At 23.6% G+C, this 20,238-nt stretch overlaps 1 protein-coding gene and 3 non-coding genes across 7 annotated transcripts; 1 reads left to right on the top strand and 3 right to left on the bottom strand.

Moving 5' to 3' along the window:
- Positions 1–4,355: 4,355 nt before the first annotated feature.
- Trnag-ucc lies at positions 4,356–4,427 on the bottom strand. The gene has a single exon. It is a non-coding gene; the product is annotated as a tRNA-Gly (tRNA).
- A 687-nt stretch (positions 4,428–5,114) lies between these two features.
- Trnam-cau lies at positions 5,115–5,188 on the top strand. Its single transcript has one exon. It is a non-coding gene; the product is annotated as a tRNA-Met (tRNA).
- A 552-nt stretch (positions 5,189–5,740) lies between these two features.
- On the bottom strand, positions 5,741–5,814 carry Trnam-cau. Its single transcript has one exon. It is a non-coding gene; the product is annotated as a tRNA-Met (tRNA).
- Positions 5,815–8,567: 2,753 nt separating this feature from the next.
- On the bottom strand, positions 8,568–15,361 carry LOC122854814. Of its 4 annotated transcripts, none has more exons than XM_044155800.1 (7): positions 15,207–15,361; positions 10,922–11,190; positions 10,183–10,446; positions 9,885–10,091; positions 9,568–9,834; positions 9,448–9,486; positions 8,568–8,862 (listed from the first exon to the last, which is right to left on the bottom strand). In XM_044155800.1, the coding sequence occupies exons 1-7, from the start codon at positions 15,258–15,260 to the stop codon at positions 8,691–8,693; spliced, it is 1,272 nt and encodes a 423-aa protein (XP_044011735.1). In that variant the 5' UTR covers positions 15,261–15,361; the 3' UTR covers positions 8,568–8,690. The 4 variants fall into 4 exon arrangements, with proteins under 4 accessions (XP_044011735.1, XP_044011734.1, XP_044011737.1 ...); XM_044155799.1 differs by having other exon boundaries at positions 9,448–9,489; positions 15,207–15,360; XM_044155802.1 differs by having other exon boundaries at positions 8,569–8,862; positions 9,568–9,816; positions 15,207–15,359.
- Positions 15,362–20,238: the final 4,877 nt, after the last annotated feature.

The following is a 20,238-nucleotide window of genomic DNA, read 5'->3' as shown; positions in this document are numbered from 1 at the left end:
TTGAAAAAAAAAAATTGTCTTTGTCCAGTTAATTAATTAATTTTTAGCACTTGTATCCTTTTGACTCGGTATATTATTATTTTTTTTTTAATTCTATATACAAATATTTTTGATGAAAGTAATTCTGGTTTTTTTTTTTTTTTCATTTTAGCAAATAACATTGTCGATAAATTTAATTATTTTATTAATCGTAATATTTGAAAAATCGTGAGATAAACTATATATAACACTTGGCTACCCCAATACTCTGGGCACCCCTATATAAATTCGTCTACCCTCGTATTTTCTCACTCCTTTTTACATTCATTGTCGCCCTATTTTTTTTATTTTTGACTGTAATGGAATTTTCACTATCGGTATTCAATTTTTTTTTTTTTTATAAAATATTCACCTTTTCCCTTGAGTATATATTTTTTATTCGATTTGATAACTCTAGATTTTTTTTTTTCTCACACAGTTATCAGTTTATCATAAAGAATAAAAAAAATCTTTATTTTTATCTGAATTTATTTTCTTTCTATATCAAAATTAATGTAGAAGAAAATATTAAATTTAAAAAATATGATAATTTTTTTTCTCAAACAATATAAAAAATGTCTATTTGATTTTAACTTGAATTTAGTATTTAAATAAATAAAATTTATGATTTTTATTTAAATTTAGGATAAGTTAATTTTTTGAACATTTTAATAATTGATTAATAATTTTTTTTCTATCTCTATATCAGTTTAAATATTCAGCTCCTTATTCTAAATTGATTTTTCTTTATTTTTCATTTTCAATGACTAAATAACAACTAATCAATCATCAGTTAACAGTTTCGAAAAAAAAAAAAATAAATAATATAAATAATGAAAAACATCAATTGATGATCAATAATGATAATTAATATCAATTTCCTGGTACTACTGTAAATTACTTTTTGTACTTGACATAAAATGCTTTCATAAAATAAACATACAATATGAAATATATATAGCAATATATAGTCATGCTCAATAAATTATTCCAATGTTTTAATAAATTAATTATTTTAACATACTGATAGAGTAGTCCAGTGATTATATATAACTAAATCGGATGACGCATAAAATACAAGCGATATTATATAGGGGCATGAGAAATTTTTAAAAGTTACAATTCAAGAGGGGTTGTTGAGTTGAGGTGATACTCTTGAGTAGGTTTATATTTGTATATATTGATGCAGGCATATGTACACAGTATGAGGGTTTATTATGATTTCGATACACTTTGTTTTTTTTTTAATTTGGTCACGTGACGAATCATCCATCGAAACGACCACTAAAAGCCATCAAATTTATCACATCTTATAATGAAGTTTCAAAGTGAAAAAAAATAAATGCTCTATATATAATTAGTGTGGGAATGACTCTCTTGGACTTTTATCTTCTAAAAAGAAAAAAAAAAGGTTGGTCCATTTGATAAATTTCAAGTTAACAATTTGAAAAATAAAATTTAGATAAAAAAAATTTTTAAGACGCTTTGTCATTTGATTTAATGGCAAACCTTTTTTTTTTTTATTTTTATAATAAAAATAATTGTATCGTGAGATATAATAATTACATCCTAAAATTTATACACAACAAAATAAATTGCAACAAATGATATTCTAATAAAATTGAGTGAGCTGGATTTGGTCATGGGAGACTGAAAAGTTGACTATCAAATATTTGACGATCAATGGTACCACCATATACGTGAAACCGGAAACTATATTATAAAACACAAAAGGGTTGATAAAATTTCCATGTATATACTGTAGATATATATTGCATAATCATTGTGAAATACGAAACTTATTGACTTTGTTATGAAAATGTTAATTTATTCGAGTTAAAAATTTATAATTTTCACACAGTGATTTTAATTTAATATGCTTATGGTTTTGAAATTAATTAATATACAAAGATTTGATTATTGTGTATATAGTCAACAAAAACAAACGGAAGTCCATTCATAAAAAATATGTATATACAAAATATTTTGATTAAAAAAAATTTATATTTTGAATATTTTAGTTTTAAAATTATTCTTGTAATTAATTTTATGTAAATATGACTGAAATTTTACAATGAATAAATTATCAACTAAATAAATAATTAAAAAATATTTATTTATTAATTTTTTTCATGTTTTAATAATTTTCTAATGAACTTAATTTGTAGAAAAAAAAAAAAAGAAATTAAAGTTATTAAAATTCATGATAATAAAAGAATACAAAGATTCACAAACTAATTAGTTTAACGATGAAAAAAATAATATTTTTTATGAAGTTTTATTGTAATTTTAAACGGCACATGTGTGCAAATATAGGTACTTAATAAAAATGGCATTTAAAAAATGACTATTAATAACAATAAAAACAGTAAAAATAAATATCTTTTTGGTAATGAGTGTAGCGGATTGTTAAACGATAGCACAAAAAACAAATATTTAAATATGAAATATGAACATGAAAATAATGAATAATATTGTCGATGTTAAGTGGAGTACAAATATACATTTCATATCGATTTGAGTATTTTTTTTTTTATATATATAGATATATACAATTCAGTTTTTACTGATGAAAATTGTGTTTGATAAAAATTTATAGATTTGAATAATTAATTTGGATTATATATGAGTATTGTTGTTAAAGTATTCATCCAATTTATTTATATGATAATAAAGTTAGATATCTGACTTTAGATCACAGCAACATGACGTTATTATTAAATATATAAAAGTGAATAAAGAGATACGTGTGTTAATTAAATATTTAATAATATTAATTAAATATCGGTTGATTAATTTAACTGAATAATTCTCTCTAATATTTTATGTATATTAAAATTTTGAATATTTATTATGATGCCTAGATATTTATATTTATTATCAAACTGCATTAAAGCTTGATTATTAAATTCAATGATGAGTTTTCATTGTATTATTTGTGATGTTTATAACACGTGGCTGCTGATTTTGGTTTTGGTCAATAGTTTTGAGCGTTAATGTTTATTCATAGAGAATATTGTTGAAATTAATTGAAATTTATTTTTATTATAATTTAATGTCTAATCTAATGGTTGCACAGTTGGATGGAAATTAGGTTTATATATATATTTTTTTTTAGATGTTAAAAACAGTTAAATCAAATGTTAAAATTTAACACAAACTCAACATTTAAAAGACATTGTGTTAATTTATCTAATTGCCAATATTTCTGTTTTTTTTTTTAAATTGAAAAAGTAATAATTTTACGTAAAAAAAATAAATGATTTTAAGCTTAGTTGTATTCATCATATAAAAAGATAATATCGCTCGTTTGAAAAATAGTTTTAACAATGTATAACACCCCGAAAGATTTGACTGAGCGTAAAAAAAAAAATATAATATAGCTTTGCCAAAGTTGTACACAAAGCCGTTATATGTCTCAAGGTATAACGTTTGTATGTATTCATCTGGGCCATCATGATGTCTATTCATCTAGGCACGTGTCTCGCACAAGCGACAATAGCAAATATTTTTTAACCCCCGTTGCATCTTTCCAAGTTGTCTTGAATGTACATCTGCCATGATTATGGCGGAGAATTTCTCTTGTTATATGCATCGAGAGCAAAAAAAAAAAAAACATATTTTTTTATATTACATAAAGATACATGAACAATGACAGACTATTCACTAAGAAAAACAAAATTTTCTTGCTGGTTAAAATATTCAATAAACTATATTTACTTTGTATTTGTATTACCTGCACATAGTGGTATTATTTATTTTCAACAAATAATATATAATTAAAGTAAATTATTAAATTTGTAATAGATTGCAATTACTAAACTTTATGTGGAGAGTATATTATGTTATGTACAAAGTTCTTGGTTGAACGAAATTGGAATAACCATGTTACTATACATACCCTCATTTCACAAGACCTTTCCTTTGGTCAGCCAAAATTGATGTTTCTATGTACATTTATATTATTATTCCAATATATGCAAATTAAATACGATATCGAAAGACTATTTAAATGCGCATTTGAACGGTTTCCATGCCAATTTCTTTACTATTATATTTTTACATGTAACATCAGTAAACTTTTTAATTTAAAAAAAACTACAAATTATACTGTACGGTACATTTAATGAAAAGCTTTTGTAGTTACTGTTAATTTTTTCATCGTAACAATTAATTTAAAAAATTACTCATAAAGTTTTCGACTAAAAATTGGTATATTTGATTATTAAAATTTTTTTTTTTGTTTTCATAAATTAAAAAATTGAAACAAGATTCTTGATAATATTAAAAAAAATAAAATAAGTAAAAACATTAGAAATAAAATAGCAAAAATAATGTGCGATGGCCGGGAATCGAACCCGGATCAACTGCTTGGAAGGCAACTATGCTGACCATTACACCACCATCGCACTTGACATCCCCGGCAAAAATTGTTCATCTAGTATTATGCTGTTAATTTAATTTTATTTAATTAAAGGTTAGTTTAAATAAGAAGTACAAGTTAAATGGAATGACGGAATTAATTTTTGTTGTGGCTATATTGATGAGTGTCCAGTGTTCACATATGGTGTGAGCAAATGAGATCATTGCATGGAGTAACTGAATTATTTTTCTATATTATTTAAATTGAATTGAAATAAGGGAATTTTAAGAGAGCCGAAATAATAAATGCGTCAATTATGATTGTGGCTAAGTACAACAAATAAAGTTGGTTATACATTTAAAATTTTTTTTTTTTTCAATAAAAACAAACAATTTTATTTAAATTAAGACCAACGTGGCCTAAAACTCAAGATTATTTTTTAGTCATTAATTAATTAGTTATTAATATCAAAAATAATTGCTCTCATAAAGGAGTTTATTATGAACTTTCAAGAATATTATTTATACAATAAATATCAATATAAACCTCAATTTGATAATTGATAAAGTTTTCACATAATACATGGCCATCATGGTCACCTTCACCAATTTTCAAGTCGGGAATGAATACAGTTATTGATTAATTCTAAGGGGAGATATATAGTTTGTCTACGCAAATTGAATCATCCCTATCACCAAATTGATAATAGACAATTGTTTCTTCGCCTCCATAGGCCTTCGTAGCGCAGCTTGGCAGCGCGTAAGTCTCATAATCTTAAGGTCGTGAGTTCGATCCTCACCGAGGGCATTTTTTTTTGCAACTGGTGTTAACTTTTGGAAAAGTCAAAATAAATCATAGAAAAACGAAATGCATCGAAATTTTATTCGACAAAAGTGCCATAGTAATTTTCAATTTATTTTATGTTACAAGGGCAGTGGGAATAATGTGTGAATTTTCAATTTTCAAAGCGTAAGAGGGGTAGTGCGCTTTTTGGAAATTCACACATTATTACCACTGTTCCTAGTAACATAAAATATAGTTCGTTACATGTGCCCAATCAGAGAGCCCGCTCACAACTCATTTGGAGGGGAAACACTCGCCAAGGCTCGTGCTTGCCCCTCCAAATTCGTTGAGAGCACACTCTCTGAGTGGGCACTTGTAACGAAATATACTATTCCCACATTTCTTTTATTTTGATTTTTATATTGAAATTTATTCATCTATTCTCTAATTTGCAATATACTTTCAAAAATAAGAGAAATTTTCTCAAAATAATTATAATAACTGTTTATTCGCAAAAACCAGTAAGTGAGATAAATAAAATAGCTTATTAATAAGTAAAAATAATTGCAAAAAAAATGCCCTCGGTGAGGATCGAACTCACGACCTTAAGATTATGAGACTTACGCGCTGCCAAGCTGCGCTACGAAGGCCTATGAAGGCGAAGAAACAATTGTCTATTATCAATTTGGTGATAGGGATGATTTTATTTGCCTAGACAAACTATTTCTCCCTTATATTTTCATTTTAGAATTAATCAATAACTGTATTCATTCTTAACTTGAAAATTTATTACTCACTACATATATATATTTGCAGAAAAAAAATTGAGTTATTCATGCAAATAACAAAATACGATTTTTGCTTTTTTATTTAAAAGCTCTATAAGTTTAAAATTTATTTGTTTTTTATATTCAATAGAGCAAATAAAATTTTATCTCGGTGTACTTGATCAATTTATTTATGCTTTGAAGGTCTTTGAAAAAATTGAAAAAAATTATTTTACTCTTGATGCATCAAGACCAAGGCAGATGTATTGAGGGTAAAAAAAAAAAATCACTATTATTGCTCATGCGAAGCACGTGCGTTAAAGAATAGACATTATAATAGACCAGGTGAATACGTATGAACGTTATCCCTTGAAACGTAACATAAAAAAAAAAAATTTCATTTTCCATCCCTTATTACATCAGGGAAAACGGGCAACAGGCGAATTAACGTGTAAATATATATATAGCTGTTACCATTTACTATGCTAAAACTTTTATTATATGTTTAGAAAATTACAACACTAATAAATTAGTAATAATATAGAGTCAAACTAAATTATAAATTCTTTGAAATGACAATTACTTTTTGTAGTTAAAAGAAAAAAATAAATAACTAAAATGAAAGCACAATGAATAAATTTAATAAAATAGATTTTTGAGTGACTGAAAAAAGATTAAAAATCTAATGAAAATTTTTGTTTTATTTTTTATTTTCTTTTCAAATTTTTTTATCTTTAAAGAGATTCTCTTTCGAAATTTTTTTTTGTACTTATTATGAAAGAGGATGATGATCTATAAATGTCCTCATTGTAAAGTCGACTCTTTTGTTGCATTTTGTTATACGTGTTTTAATAACTTCAAAACATATTTAGCAATCTACGTTAGTTGTTGTTTGTCGTGCTCAATTCACTGGTGCGAGGAATATTATTTTTCTTTGTATTATTCATTGAGCGATCAAATCATATATATATACTCATGCAATATTTTACTATCAATTATTTTATTTGTTGAGTGTGTTGACATGTTTTTAAAAATAAAATGAAAATTATATAGTTTATATTCATATGAAATAAATTAAAAAATACATAAAGCAACATTATATAATGCCAATTACTATAAAAAAAAATGTTGTTTGCGATTATTTAATTGTTATTTTAAATTTTATTGTTGGCTTTGTTGATATTTAAAATTAGTGAAAACTTTAAACATATATGAAAATATTTGACACAACGTTTTAAACTTCTGGTGCTATGATTTACTAACTAAAAAAATAAATAAATAATGAAAATACAGTATTTTAATAGTGCAAGTAACTTTATCATAAATAAAACTAATATTAATCATCAAAGACATTATATACAGTCAAAGTCTTCAAGAAATACAATCGGATTCAAATTATTGTTCAATAATAATAATCTAACAAACTTTGAGTATTTCCAAGTTTAAGTTTAACTTATACAGTAGAGTATTAGCATTTAGATTACCAACATCTGAAAATGTAAGCATAGTACATTTCACGTTTGTCAAGTAAATGCTTCACTGAATTTTACAAAGATGATTGATGGAATTTGGTATTGTGCATTTAATTTAATTTTATTTGTCTAATTTTTAGTTGATATTTTCAAATAATTGCATCCTACTGTCTGTCATTTATAAGTAAATGTAATTTAAGAAACATGGTGACTCGGGTGTATGTCATCTTGCCACATTATGTTAAAAGTTTAAGTACTTTTGATGAAATAAGTTAAAAGTTATCGTAGCCTATAAAGTTTAGTCTACAGACCACAGTGATCAGTATCAATGTTTGTCATCAATGTGTATCAATAATAACAAAAGAAAAAGAAAACTAGAACAATAAAATACAAATTTATATATTTAAAAAAAATATATAGTTGAAAAAGTCGAAACATAAATTTGTAAATTTCATAAAAAATTGTAATTGCAACGAGCAATTTGTCGGGTGTATTGAGGCCAAGAAAAACTTGAGGGGTTAGTAAAAATAAAAAAAAAAAATATGATTAATTTTCAATGTTTTGGAATTCAAAAGCATGACAAAACCCAAACAGTTTTCATATAAAACTCAGAAGACAGAATTTTAAATTAAACAGGCAAGCGTTCTGTGCAAATTTGTCGAGTAAATTTATCGCGCTTTCTTGTCCTCCCAACTTTTCGTGGCTATATAATTGAATGTCTACAATTGTGTTGAAAAAAAAAATAATTAAAAAATATCAAATTTCTGAAATAAAGTTTTAAAATAAATTTAAGATATAGAGTAATTCATTTTTAAATGTTTATTATTTTCAGTATACAAAAAAAAAAAAAGAAAAAAAAAAAAAAATTAATTGCTTAAAATAATTATTTCATATAGTCACATTTTAAGTCATGAAATTTAATACTATATTTTATTTCATCCTCAACAGAAATATAAATTTAGCTTTAATTTAATTTTTGACTTGCAATGCTCAATGTCTTATCTAAAATTATCAAAAGTTAATATTAATTTTTGTCTGCAATTAAATTTAGTGAAAAATTTTAAAATTCTTGGAAAAAAAAAAATTAAAAAATAATTAAGTTTTAATAAAAAAACATATAAAATTGTTCATTAGTAATCAATTTTATAATTTTTTAAAAATAAATTTACTCATTGAAATGATCAATGGCATTGAGTATTAATACATTTTTTTTTAAATTATGTTAATTGTTGTAATTAACAAAAAATATTCAAGTAAAAGAATTTATTTCTTGTCAAATTTATAAGTCTAATCCTTATAGGCTTTATTATCTTGTGTTTGAGGCGAGTTAGTGGGCTTATCCCGTTCGGGTAAATCTGGTTTTGTTGAGGATTCTGGTCTGTCGTAACGATAACTTGTACCTCTTGGTCCTCCAGGTTGTGTTGTACTACCATCATAATAATCTCTTGGTCGATAAGGTCTGAAACAAACATCGTGCTTTGGTCAGCTTATGCATAAAGTGTATACAGTGTACTTTGTATAATATAACAAATGTTTTATGACAGTAGTTATTAATTTTTAATGAAAACTTTACATGTACTTTGTAATTTTATTATTATTATTATTTTATTTGAGCTTATATATTATTAAATAATTTTATAAATTTAATTTTAGTATAATTAAAATAAAATTTGTATAAATAATTTTGATGGTATACTGCAGTAAAAATTATATTTTATCAACAACATTATTTTGAATATAAGTAGCTTAATTAAATATTTATTAATGAATAATTAAAAAGCTTAAAAACATTTTAGTATGTCACATCTAAGTGACATTCTAAATTCAGAATAATTTAAAGAAAAAAAAATAAAATTTTCAAAGTTAAAATAATCTTTTAGTCCAGTCAAATATTGCTCGAAATTAAAATTCATAAATTTCATAAATTAGATAATATTTAAATAGACTATTTTCATTGATTTTGACCAAAAAAAAAAAAAAATTATAAATTTATAATTATCAACGAACGAACAATTAATTGAAACACTTAACTTACTAAACTTACCCAACTTCTCGATCACGATTCAGGTCTTTCCAGTGATCACTACTAATTAAAAAAAAAAAATTAAATTATTATATTTAAAAGCAAATTAATTAAAAACTTGATGACATTGATTTGACTTACTTGGGTTCTCTTTCTTTACCAGGTTCTCTCCAGTTATTATCTCTATAACCTCCTCCATAATTCAATGTACTAGTGGGATATCCTCTTTCTCCACCTGGTCCCCATAAACCAGAGTTAAAGTATCCTCTAGAATTAGGTCCTCCACGAAATGGATAACGTTCATATCTATCATATCTATCACGTCTATCATCATATGGTTTTCTAAAGCTGTTTCTATCATATGGCTCATATTTATCATAAGGATCATATCTGTTAACAAAAGTTTTACTGTTTATATTTACAAATTATATATTCAAATTAATTATAAAATTTATTACTTCATATAATTATAGCCATCATATCTTGACATATATGGATCATCAATTGGTCGTCTTTGTGAATTATAAGAATCATAACGATTTACATTTGTTAAATATCCTTGATCTGAATTGTCATAACCATTTCCACGTTCTGAATAACGATCATAATTACGTTCATATCTCATGTCATTATTATAATAATCTCTACCAGACTGCATATCATATCTATAATAAAAAAAAAATCAAAAACAAATTAATAGATTAATAAATATTTTAAATTGAATTTTCCTGATTAATTAAATTCAATATAGCTTACCGATCAGAATAGGGAAGTGGTCTCGTTGGAATAATCCTTCCATATGTATCATAATGATCATAATCTTGTGATGGTCCTCTCATACGATCATAATCAAATGGTAAATTACTTGGACGATCATTATCATAAGTTGATCCTCCTCTTGGTCGTTCATATTCATATCCTATATTACGTGGTCTATCAGCATAGTCATTGTAACGATATCGATGTCTTCGTTCATCAATATCATCTTCATAATAATCATATCGTGGTTTTCCTCTCCACCTTTAATTAACATATTAATTAATAATAATACTAATCTCTTTGTGATGAAATTTATTAAACAAAATTTAGTTCTTTTTTTTTAAATTAATTGGGAAAATAATAACAACAATATTATCAACAAATAAAAATAATTAAAATTTTTGAAATTAAATTCAAATAGATATACGTTTTAGTTAAACCCCTTTTTTAAATTATTTTTCGATTATTTAAAAGTTCATTCAGTACGTTCTTAAAAAGACTGTTCTATTCTTAGATGAATTCTCTTTTACTAAAAGTATTTTAATGGAAAAAAAACAAAACAAATGTATTCTATGAGAATCAATATATATTCTTTTGAGAAAACAAAACTTTAGCAATTGAAAATGTTTGCTTGTATAGTATTATAACACACAAATATATATATATGACTTTTGTGAATGTCAAGAAAATAATTGGTTGTTGTAAGTTAACAAGTGTAAAGTGAATTGTAACTTACATTCTGTCGGCTACTGCAGATTTGTTTGGGTCACAGGTGATACATCGTGACTCATAATAAGCAGCATCTCTGTGTTCTGGTTCACCACGAATTCCAATTGCACCAGAAGTTACAGATGAGCCATCTGCTTCATATTTACTTGGATAATATTCAGAACGAGCTTGACGTAATAATTTGCCAAGAGTTGTTTCTGATGGTAGAGTTGTGCTTGATTCTTCTGCTCGTATGTCACATAAAGTAAAAATCATAAACAGCAGTAAGGCTTTCGTCTGAAAAAAAAAAAAAAAAAATTGTGTAAGTGTACAATAGATTAGAAAAAAATTACAGTAGGTGTTTTTGATACCAAATGAAAATTTGAAAAAATAAAATCTGTCAGAGTAGATCTTGAATATTTAATTTGACACACAATGCTCAACATGAATAATAAATATAAATGTACATTTAAAGTCTATGGAAATTACCAAAGTTATATTTGTTGTTGAAATATAATTGAATGATTGTAACTGTTTATTTTCTCACATGAAAGCATCCTCTGTATATAATAATTTCCTAAGGCTAAAAATTGATAAAATTTCTGTCCCGGAGATGCATCCTGACGATAAAATACAATTGACTCAACGGATGTAACGCAATTTGAAATGTTTTTATTTCAAATTTTTATATATATACCTATATATTATTAAAAATATTATACACCGTGACTTTATTTTGTGGTTATCTATACAATAGCTTATTTATAAAATTAATTCAATTTTTTTTTTTGAAAATTAGAATGATATAGTGTTTATTTTTTTAAAACAATAATAGAAAAAATGAAATTATTTTGTTTATTATAATTATTATTATTATTACAAAAGATATATGTAAAATAATAATTTTTCAAATTTTATTTTATAAAAAAAATAATCACATGAAAAATAAATTGGATAGAAATAATAGTATTTATTAAAAAATCCACCGAAATTGTTGTGATAAAAAGTATTTAATTTATCACAGTTTAAATGAAAAAAATCTTCGAATTATGTTTAAATTATATTTCAAATTTTGTTTTAGTTATAGATAAAAAATGGATCCAGGGTTACCCTTGAAGTACTTTTAAATACATTTAAATTTCTAAAAGATATTTTTCTTATTAGAACTAAATACATTAGTCGCATGTTTCGTTTAAAAATATATAAATACATAATCAAACAGTTTATAATTGTAGCTTACTAGAATTTATACTTTAATATAGATATCTCTTTTATGGAGGAAACATTTAACGATGATATAGTTACAAAAACAAATTAATTTTCGATAATTAATCAATTGTGTATATGATATAATAATTTTCCTAAACCGATAATGAGAAACTTCAAATTTATAAATATTCTTAAGCCAAGTTTTAAACACTAAAATCAATAATTTTTATCGACAGTAATTACTCAACAAGTCTATTTACTTTCAGTAGAGTTTTAAAGTTATTAATTTTTATTATATACATACATGAAATAAAAAAAATATAACCCACATAAAAAGCGTTATAAATAAACTTTATTACTTGAAGAAAAATGAAATATAATATATAGAATAAATTAATATATAAAAAATTTTGATAGAATATTCGAAATTTGCAATTACGAACGTCATAAATTATGAGAGTAGAGATGGCTTCTGTATAAAAAAAAAAAAATAAAAATAACTAAAACCATAGACACCGTGAAAGCTTTAAAATTTTCGCTATCTCGTTAGAAAGGTTACGTGAATGAGGGAGAGTCAGCTATCGACCCGTTTTCCTTTTACTCCATTACCAAGTTTTTTCATTTTTTTTTTTTGCTTTTTACCTCCTCTTCTGTTTTAAATTCTTTTTTTACTTTTTTAATTTTTGTTTTCTTTTTTTTTTGTTCATTTGCTTGGTCACGGTTCAAGGCACTTCATTGCCTCGCATTTCTATATCATCCAGAAAAATCCAGCATAGCCAAATAAAATATAATAAAAAAATATAAAAAACGGATATGACGTCAAAAGTGCGTTAGCTATGTGTGGTGCATTTATAGAATAAAGAGTTGAGGACAAACGCGTGTGTACAATGACTCGTGTATACATGGGGGGTCGTCGTTGTATATATAAAAAAATACAGGGGTGATAAAAAACATTGAAGAATAAATAACAACAAAAAAAAAAAAAAAAAAACACTTGTAGTATTATAACAACAAATGTTTCACCTGTCCATTATATTCTTACCACAATGTACTTCCTTTTGTCAAATCACTGACCCTAGTATTAATAATTGTTTTATTTTTAATATACAAAACACAACAGTGTATATTTTCACGCGACTTTATCACTTCCGAATTCCTTTCTATTCATGGCCAGTTTCCTTCCGTCCTCTTTTTCTGTTTGAATTAACTTAGGACACGATATATTTTTTGATATTTTTTAAATAAAAATATTAAATTCAAGTTTATATTATTTTATATTTTTTTTTCTATGACTAGACTCTTCAATATTATTTTATTTTTTATTTTTATGTTATACTCTATCTGTAAGGTCAATCTTGAATTTTTATTTTTTTATAAATATATACATGTAATTATATAAAATACAATGTTATTTATTTAATTTTTTTTTTGTTGCGTTTTGTAATTCAATGTCTTTCACTTATCAGTGTTGATCATTTGGTGTTATTATTATATTATTAAAAGCTGTTTAATATATTAGTCGACAACTGAGTAGTTTTTACTCATGCATTTAAAAAAATTAAAACAAATTTTGTTTATTTTATTTAAAATATATTAAATGTATTTCTATTATATCTAATTAAAATTAATTTTTTTTCAATTGAATAATATGGAGAAACAATTTAGAAAAAATAGTAATTAAATTAATAAATTAGTTAATAAAATTTATTGATTTATATTCGACATTTTAATAAATTATTTCATTCATTTTTTTCTACTGTTTAAATAAATGATTCAAAGTACCATCGACATGGTTTACTGACTATTAAAATATGCACTAAATAAAAAATTCAATACACGTTCAGCAAGACAATGATATTTATTATATAAAAGTACTTCAATATTTTATATTTACTAATGTATTACATTTATTTTGAAGTAGCTATCATTGTGGATTCACTAAAATTTCAACTATAGAGTAGTCAGTCAATCGACTAATAGAACCTTTATATCACTGTCAGACAGTTGGATTAAATAATCATTACTATAGACTTAAAATATCTTAACGATCAGGCAATAATTTTTTTATTTTTTAAAGTGACGATTCATTTAGAAAAACTTCATTAATTGGAAAAACGAGAAAATAAAACAGTAGATAAACGATTCTAGGGTGATAAAAAAAGCGAAGCTTGCAAAAAAAAAAAAAACTGGCGTTCAGAACTTTGATTTTATTTTACACTAGGGTCGTTCTTTCTTTACCTTTTATCCGCCATGAAATTTTCATTCACGCTTCACCGAGTCTTACCTCGGCAATTTCTTGCAAGTATAACTACAATATTTTTTTATTTTTCGATTTTATTTTCTTCTTGAATCACTGAATTGAGAGATTCTCAGAGGTGAAAAAAAATTATATGTATATATACCTAAATGCAATCAACCACTTGATATTATGTATAAAAATTTTTACATTTATTTTTCTTTCATCTTTTTGTGAAATTAATTGAAGCTATAAAATGAAACCAAATATTTCAATTAACTTTTGTGATAGCTGAATTTGTTAAGTTGAAATTTTATTTTTCTATTAATAAAATTTTTTTTTTTTTTTGAAGATGAGATTAAAGTATTAATCAAATGAAACCTTATTTTTATCTTATTTCACTCTATCAAAGCTCAGTTATATTTTTTACACTCTATTTTTGTGGTAATAAAAAAACACCCTGTCAAAATTATTTTAAATGTCTATCATAAAACACTAAAGTATATAAAAAAAAACTTTTAAATTATTAGAGTAAAAATTATTATGATATCCTATCAATTTTCAATGCTTGTGCTTTTTATTAAAATAAACCTGTAGGATCCATAATCTCATGTAAAAAAAATATGATAACTTGATATAAATATACTTGCAGAGAGTTTTATTTTTTGCCAGAGAAAAATACACAAAATATATATGCAACGATCGTAGTGTCACGTATTTTTTTAACCAAACAGTTTTTCTATTTTATCCAGCAAGTTTTTAAAAAAAAAAAAAATCAAGATCATTTGTAATAAATAATTCATAATGCTATCTCGTTTATTTATATACATTAAAATAGAAATATCAATTTATATTTTAATTAACTCACCATTTTGCTGTATCCACTGTTGAAACAACACCAAAATAAATATTTCCGTCGCATTACACGATTTTTTTATGATAAATAATAATTAATATTACTAAAAAAAATAAAAAAAAAACAAAAAAAAAAAACAATATCTGTATACTATTCACGTTGAAGTCTAAAAGAACTCTGAAATAATTTTTACTTTGTAGGAATATTTTTATATGTTTTGTTGACCTTGCTCTTGTGTATTGTTTATTTTGCCCCCCTCAGTATTATAATGTTGATACAATGCTTGACTCAACACTTATTTTTTTTATGTACATGAGAACTGAGGTATCGGATCTACACATCACCCTCACTAACAACTCAAGCCAGCCGTAAAAAATCGTTTCGGTATCTCGATCACGCCGGAAACAACCTTCAGGAATTTCATAAACCACGACCCCCCTTTGAACTGTCATTAGCAACTAAAACTAATAAAACAATTTTCAATATATTAATATATTCACAATTTTTATACATAAATTAAAAAATCATTATACAATAGAAAAATTAATAATAATAAATATAAAGCAATTATTAGATTTCATAATGTCAAGTTTTAAAAAATTTCAAAGCTTGATATTATTTCTTTTTATTTTTACTATTTTGAAATTGTTTTTTTAATAATACTGTAGGGATATATATTTTTTTTTTTTTTTTTGAAATAAAGGTAAGGTAATCATAAGATGGTCATGTAATTATAAAAAAGTTCTGTCAATAAAGAATAAAGATATATAATATATTTAATCTTTCACAGAATTCTAAATCATACTTCTTTTTTTTTTTTTTTTTAAATAAATATAATTATATGTATATATATATAATTCAGAAAATAATTTTGTAAGTTTTAACCAAGGTACATGTTGAAGTTACCACTGCAGCCCTTGAAGCTATATTGAAGTACGTTTATGCATAAAAAAGTTCAACTAAAATGAATAAAATTAAAAAAAAAACTATCTTATGAATTTTTCTTCGGATACTTGGTCTTTATAAAAGTCATCTTGAAAAATCAGCTAGCAATGCATTTTGTTTGTGAAATAAAACACGAGAATATTGATGTATGATCCGGAAATTATGACCTCAAAGAAAAATAAAAAAAAAAAGATAATTATGTGACACGTAGTGTAGACCCTTTTTGACATCAAAGAGAATTCTAAGCCACAACTTCTATGCGACTGCGTAGTATATTGGATTATTTATTTTTTTTTTTTCACAACATTACTTTTGCTTGAAAAATTGAACGGTGAAAATGACAATGATTTTTTATTTTTCATAAAATCTCCTGAAAGTGACATTGCCAAGATGAAATTTCCGTTTCTTTATTATTTTTTATGTGACGTTGTGGTAATTTATATTTTAACTATAAAGATTGAATAAATATATTTATGCTTTTACTCACCTTCTGTGATAATATTTATCAAAGGAAATTGTGATAATGAAGTGTCTCATTAACAAACTGTATAATTTAAATATTTATCATATATGATTTTAATCGAAAGACTTGTATCTTGTCACTTGACTGTTGTATACCCAACTTATATAATTATTAAATTACCATAAAATAAAATATAAATATACATAAAAACTTTTTATTTTATATATATTTTTCAATCTAATTTATTTTCTTGAAAATACAGCAAAACCAAAGTAATGAAAATAATAAAAGTTTTACAGTGAATTTTATGATAAATTTTATGAGTTATCAAAAGCACTTATTCAAAATAGATATATAGATATATATACTTTAAGACAAGATCCATTTGTGTTTAAAATCTTATTCATGATATCTGTATTTCTGGTAAAGTATAGTAACTTTGTCAGACAAAAAGTTCTTTGAATCTCTACTAATATTAGAAGAAAAAGAAAAAAAAATGTCTATCTTTGAAATGCTGACAAGTAATTATGGTTAATGTTTTTTACAATGTTTATTAAACAAATATAATGACATATAAACTTGCTAAATTATTAAGTTTATAATTAACTTGATAAAATATTTTATTAAAATAATATTTTTTAATGAATAAAACATATAAAAATTACTTTAAAATAAATCTCCATTATGAGTTGAATTTTTAAGTTAAAAATATATAAGTTTTTGGGTGTAATTAAACATTAAAATCATAATAAAAATGAAAAAATAAAATAACACGTGACAAGTTTTTATTTTAAATGTACATTTTTGTAATTTAAAAAATTTTATTTAAATTTTTTTTTAACAGCTAGGTTGATTATTTTTAAGTGTAATAATTTCGATACCAAAAAAGTTCGCGAGTTCAATGTTTACATATGTTGAAGATTAACTTGACAAATAACATTTATGCATGATCATTAATTATATCATTCACAATTGCATTGGTATAAAGATCAAGTGAATCTGTTTTCATTGTTTTATAATCATATTGGAATGATTGCTCAACACAAATGGCACCATAATTTTTATTTTTAACACAATTCATATATTTTTTTTTTAAAGCAAAAATAAATTGTCTCAATTCATCAATAACGTTGTATAAACAATATTTAATTGATAATGGTAATGTATTCCTATAATTCTTTATAGCCTTTGAAAGTGTATTATATTTCGATTCAACTTGTTCAGTACAATTACTTTTTAAAACCAAATCGTAACAGATAAGAGATAATGCTGATGTATCATATTTATTGCAAGATGAAAATACATTTTTCGTCTCATTATTCTGTACAGAAAAAATAAAAATTATATATTATTATCATGCTAAAAATAGCCAGATCTGAGTCGATAAATAAATGTTCATTATACCTTGATAAATTCATTGATAAATTTTTTTAAATCAGATTGTTTTATTTGAAAACATTTTTCACTTTGATTCAATGCATTTCTTAATGCTATATCAGTATATTCCATTGAAAAATCCAAACAACAATTTGAAAATTTTTTATGTAAATTATTAGAATTTAAATCGTTTTTATAATTTTTTAATTGCTCTCCATGAATTCTATGAATGACTTGTTGAGTTTTAGCTTCCATTAGAAATAATGATTCTTTGTAGCTTTCTTGTAAATTAATTACACTGGTATCAAGTTGTAATTTTTTACAATTTTTCTGCAAAATATATAAATTTTTCTATGATAATATATACTACACAAAAATAAATATAATATTGTCATAATTAATTTAAATAAACATACATTTAAAATTTCTTGTTTCATTATTTTTCCACATTTTTTAAATTGTTTATCTGATTCATTTATTGATTTATTTATAGAAGTTTTAAAAATATTAATGCATTCTTTTATCTCTAATGTTAATATGTCATTGTACTGTTTTAATTGCAGATAAACTCCCTCATAGCTTTGTCGTATTTGACTATTTGCATACATTGCAGTATCATCAATACATTGAAGAATTTCATGTATTAGATATTTATTTTCATAGCAAGATTTAAATACTAATGATGAATTAAAACCCTATATGAAAAAATAAAAAAATAAAAATTTATCATATTATAAATATTTGTTGTAATATTTCTATTATAATTTGTATATTTACATCAACCATTGAGTCTATAAAAGTAGCATAAGACGACAATTTCTGGATCCGACAAAAAGAATTTTTATCTAAAGAATCTCTTATTGATTTCATGACTTCGAATGTTAATTGATTGTGACAGGTTGTATTTTCTGGATTGATCGTGTCACCTATTATATTCTCAACTGAAATATATGGATTTTTTTTTGTAATATTATTCCATTCTTTTGCCCATTCATCTGTTATATTGATTTTTTCATTTTCATAGAGTTCTCTAAGACCAGTTCCATAACCCGAAATTTTATGCCCATTACTCTGGTAATATGATAAATTATTACATATATAAATTATTTAGTGATACATATATGAGTTGCGAAAATTTATATTTTGATAATTTTTATCTAATTAATAAACTTACCTGTCCAGTTAAAAATATTAACAAAGAAACAAATGCAATTATAATATGCATTGTTTTAAATTTAATAAACAACTTCTTGTATAACTAAGGTAAAAGCTGATAAAATAATATGCCCAAGTAAAAAAATTACGTCCTTTTTATACCTCAGTTTTTGGCAAATAAATAATTTATTTTTTCGTTTGATAAGTATTAACTCAACAAAAAAAAAGAAGACACATAATCATTAAATATATTTTTTAAATAAATTTATTATACGATAAAAAACTTAGATCTGGAAAGTTTTTTGATTTAAAATTTATTTTTGCAAAACAATCAGATAACAATAGGTTAATGACATGAAGATATTCAATTTTAGTACATGAAAAAAATAATTAATCCATTGTGATAGAAATATAATCATTAAATAAATTTTATAAATTTATTGTATGATAAAAAACTGAGATATTCAAAAGTTTTTTAACTTATAATATTTTTTCTGAATAATCCGTTAGGTCAATGACATGAAGTTTTTTAATTTAAAAAAATATTTAAATAATAATGAGATTATTTTTTTCATGCTAAAATTTGAAATATAATATATAAAAAATGAATAGATTAATCCACTATGATAAGACAAACAGAAAAATAAAATAAGATAAGACACGTGTTCTCTTATTTAAAATATATAAATGTACACAAGTCTAAAAAGTAATAAAACAAAAAAAAAAAAAATGAAGCGTGATTAAGTTTGACGTTGAATATCACACATTTTTATAAAATGATAGATTTATTATTTTAAATTTATCTTATGTATTTTGGACTAATTTTTTATGAGTTTTTATACAAGACAAAACATTAAATTTTTATAATTTTTCATGACCCATTACACCCTTAAAAAAAAAAAATCAAACAGCCAGTTGAACATTTTTAAAATCAATCAAGTTCAAAGGTTAAATTTATTTTTTATTTTTATATATGAATATAATTTCAAATATAATTTTGATACATTTTATAATTTAAATATACATTTTCAATGAAATTTATATTCATTTTGAAGCATTGGGATGTTCTTTCATTGCTAATTTATGCCACGTTATTTATTTATT

Source organism: Aphidius gifuensis, linkage group LG4 (assembly GCF_014905175.1).
Source record: "Aphidius gifuensis isolate YNYX2018 linkage group LG4, ASM1490517v1, whole genome shotgun sequence".
NCBI lineage: Eukaryota > Metazoa > Arthropoda > Insecta > Hymenoptera > Braconidae > Aphidius > Aphidius gifuensis.
This window is presented reverse-complemented; position numbering and strand designations above follow the sequence as displayed.

Bases quoted from the DNA above. Each gene is read 5' to 3' on its own strand.
- LOC122854814 (XM_044155799.1), bottom strand. From the start codon at position 15,260: ATGCGACGGAAATATTTATTTTGGTGTTGTTTCAACAGTGGATACAGC. The intron at 11,191-15,206 runs GTGAGTTAATTA...TTTTTTTTTCAG, and splicing joins ACAGTGGATACAGCAAAATG to ACGAAAGCCTTACTGCTGTT. The intron at 9,835-9,884 runs GTAATAAATTTT...AAATATAAACAG, and splicing joins GATGGCTATAATTATATGAA to TAAAACTTTTGTTAACAGAT.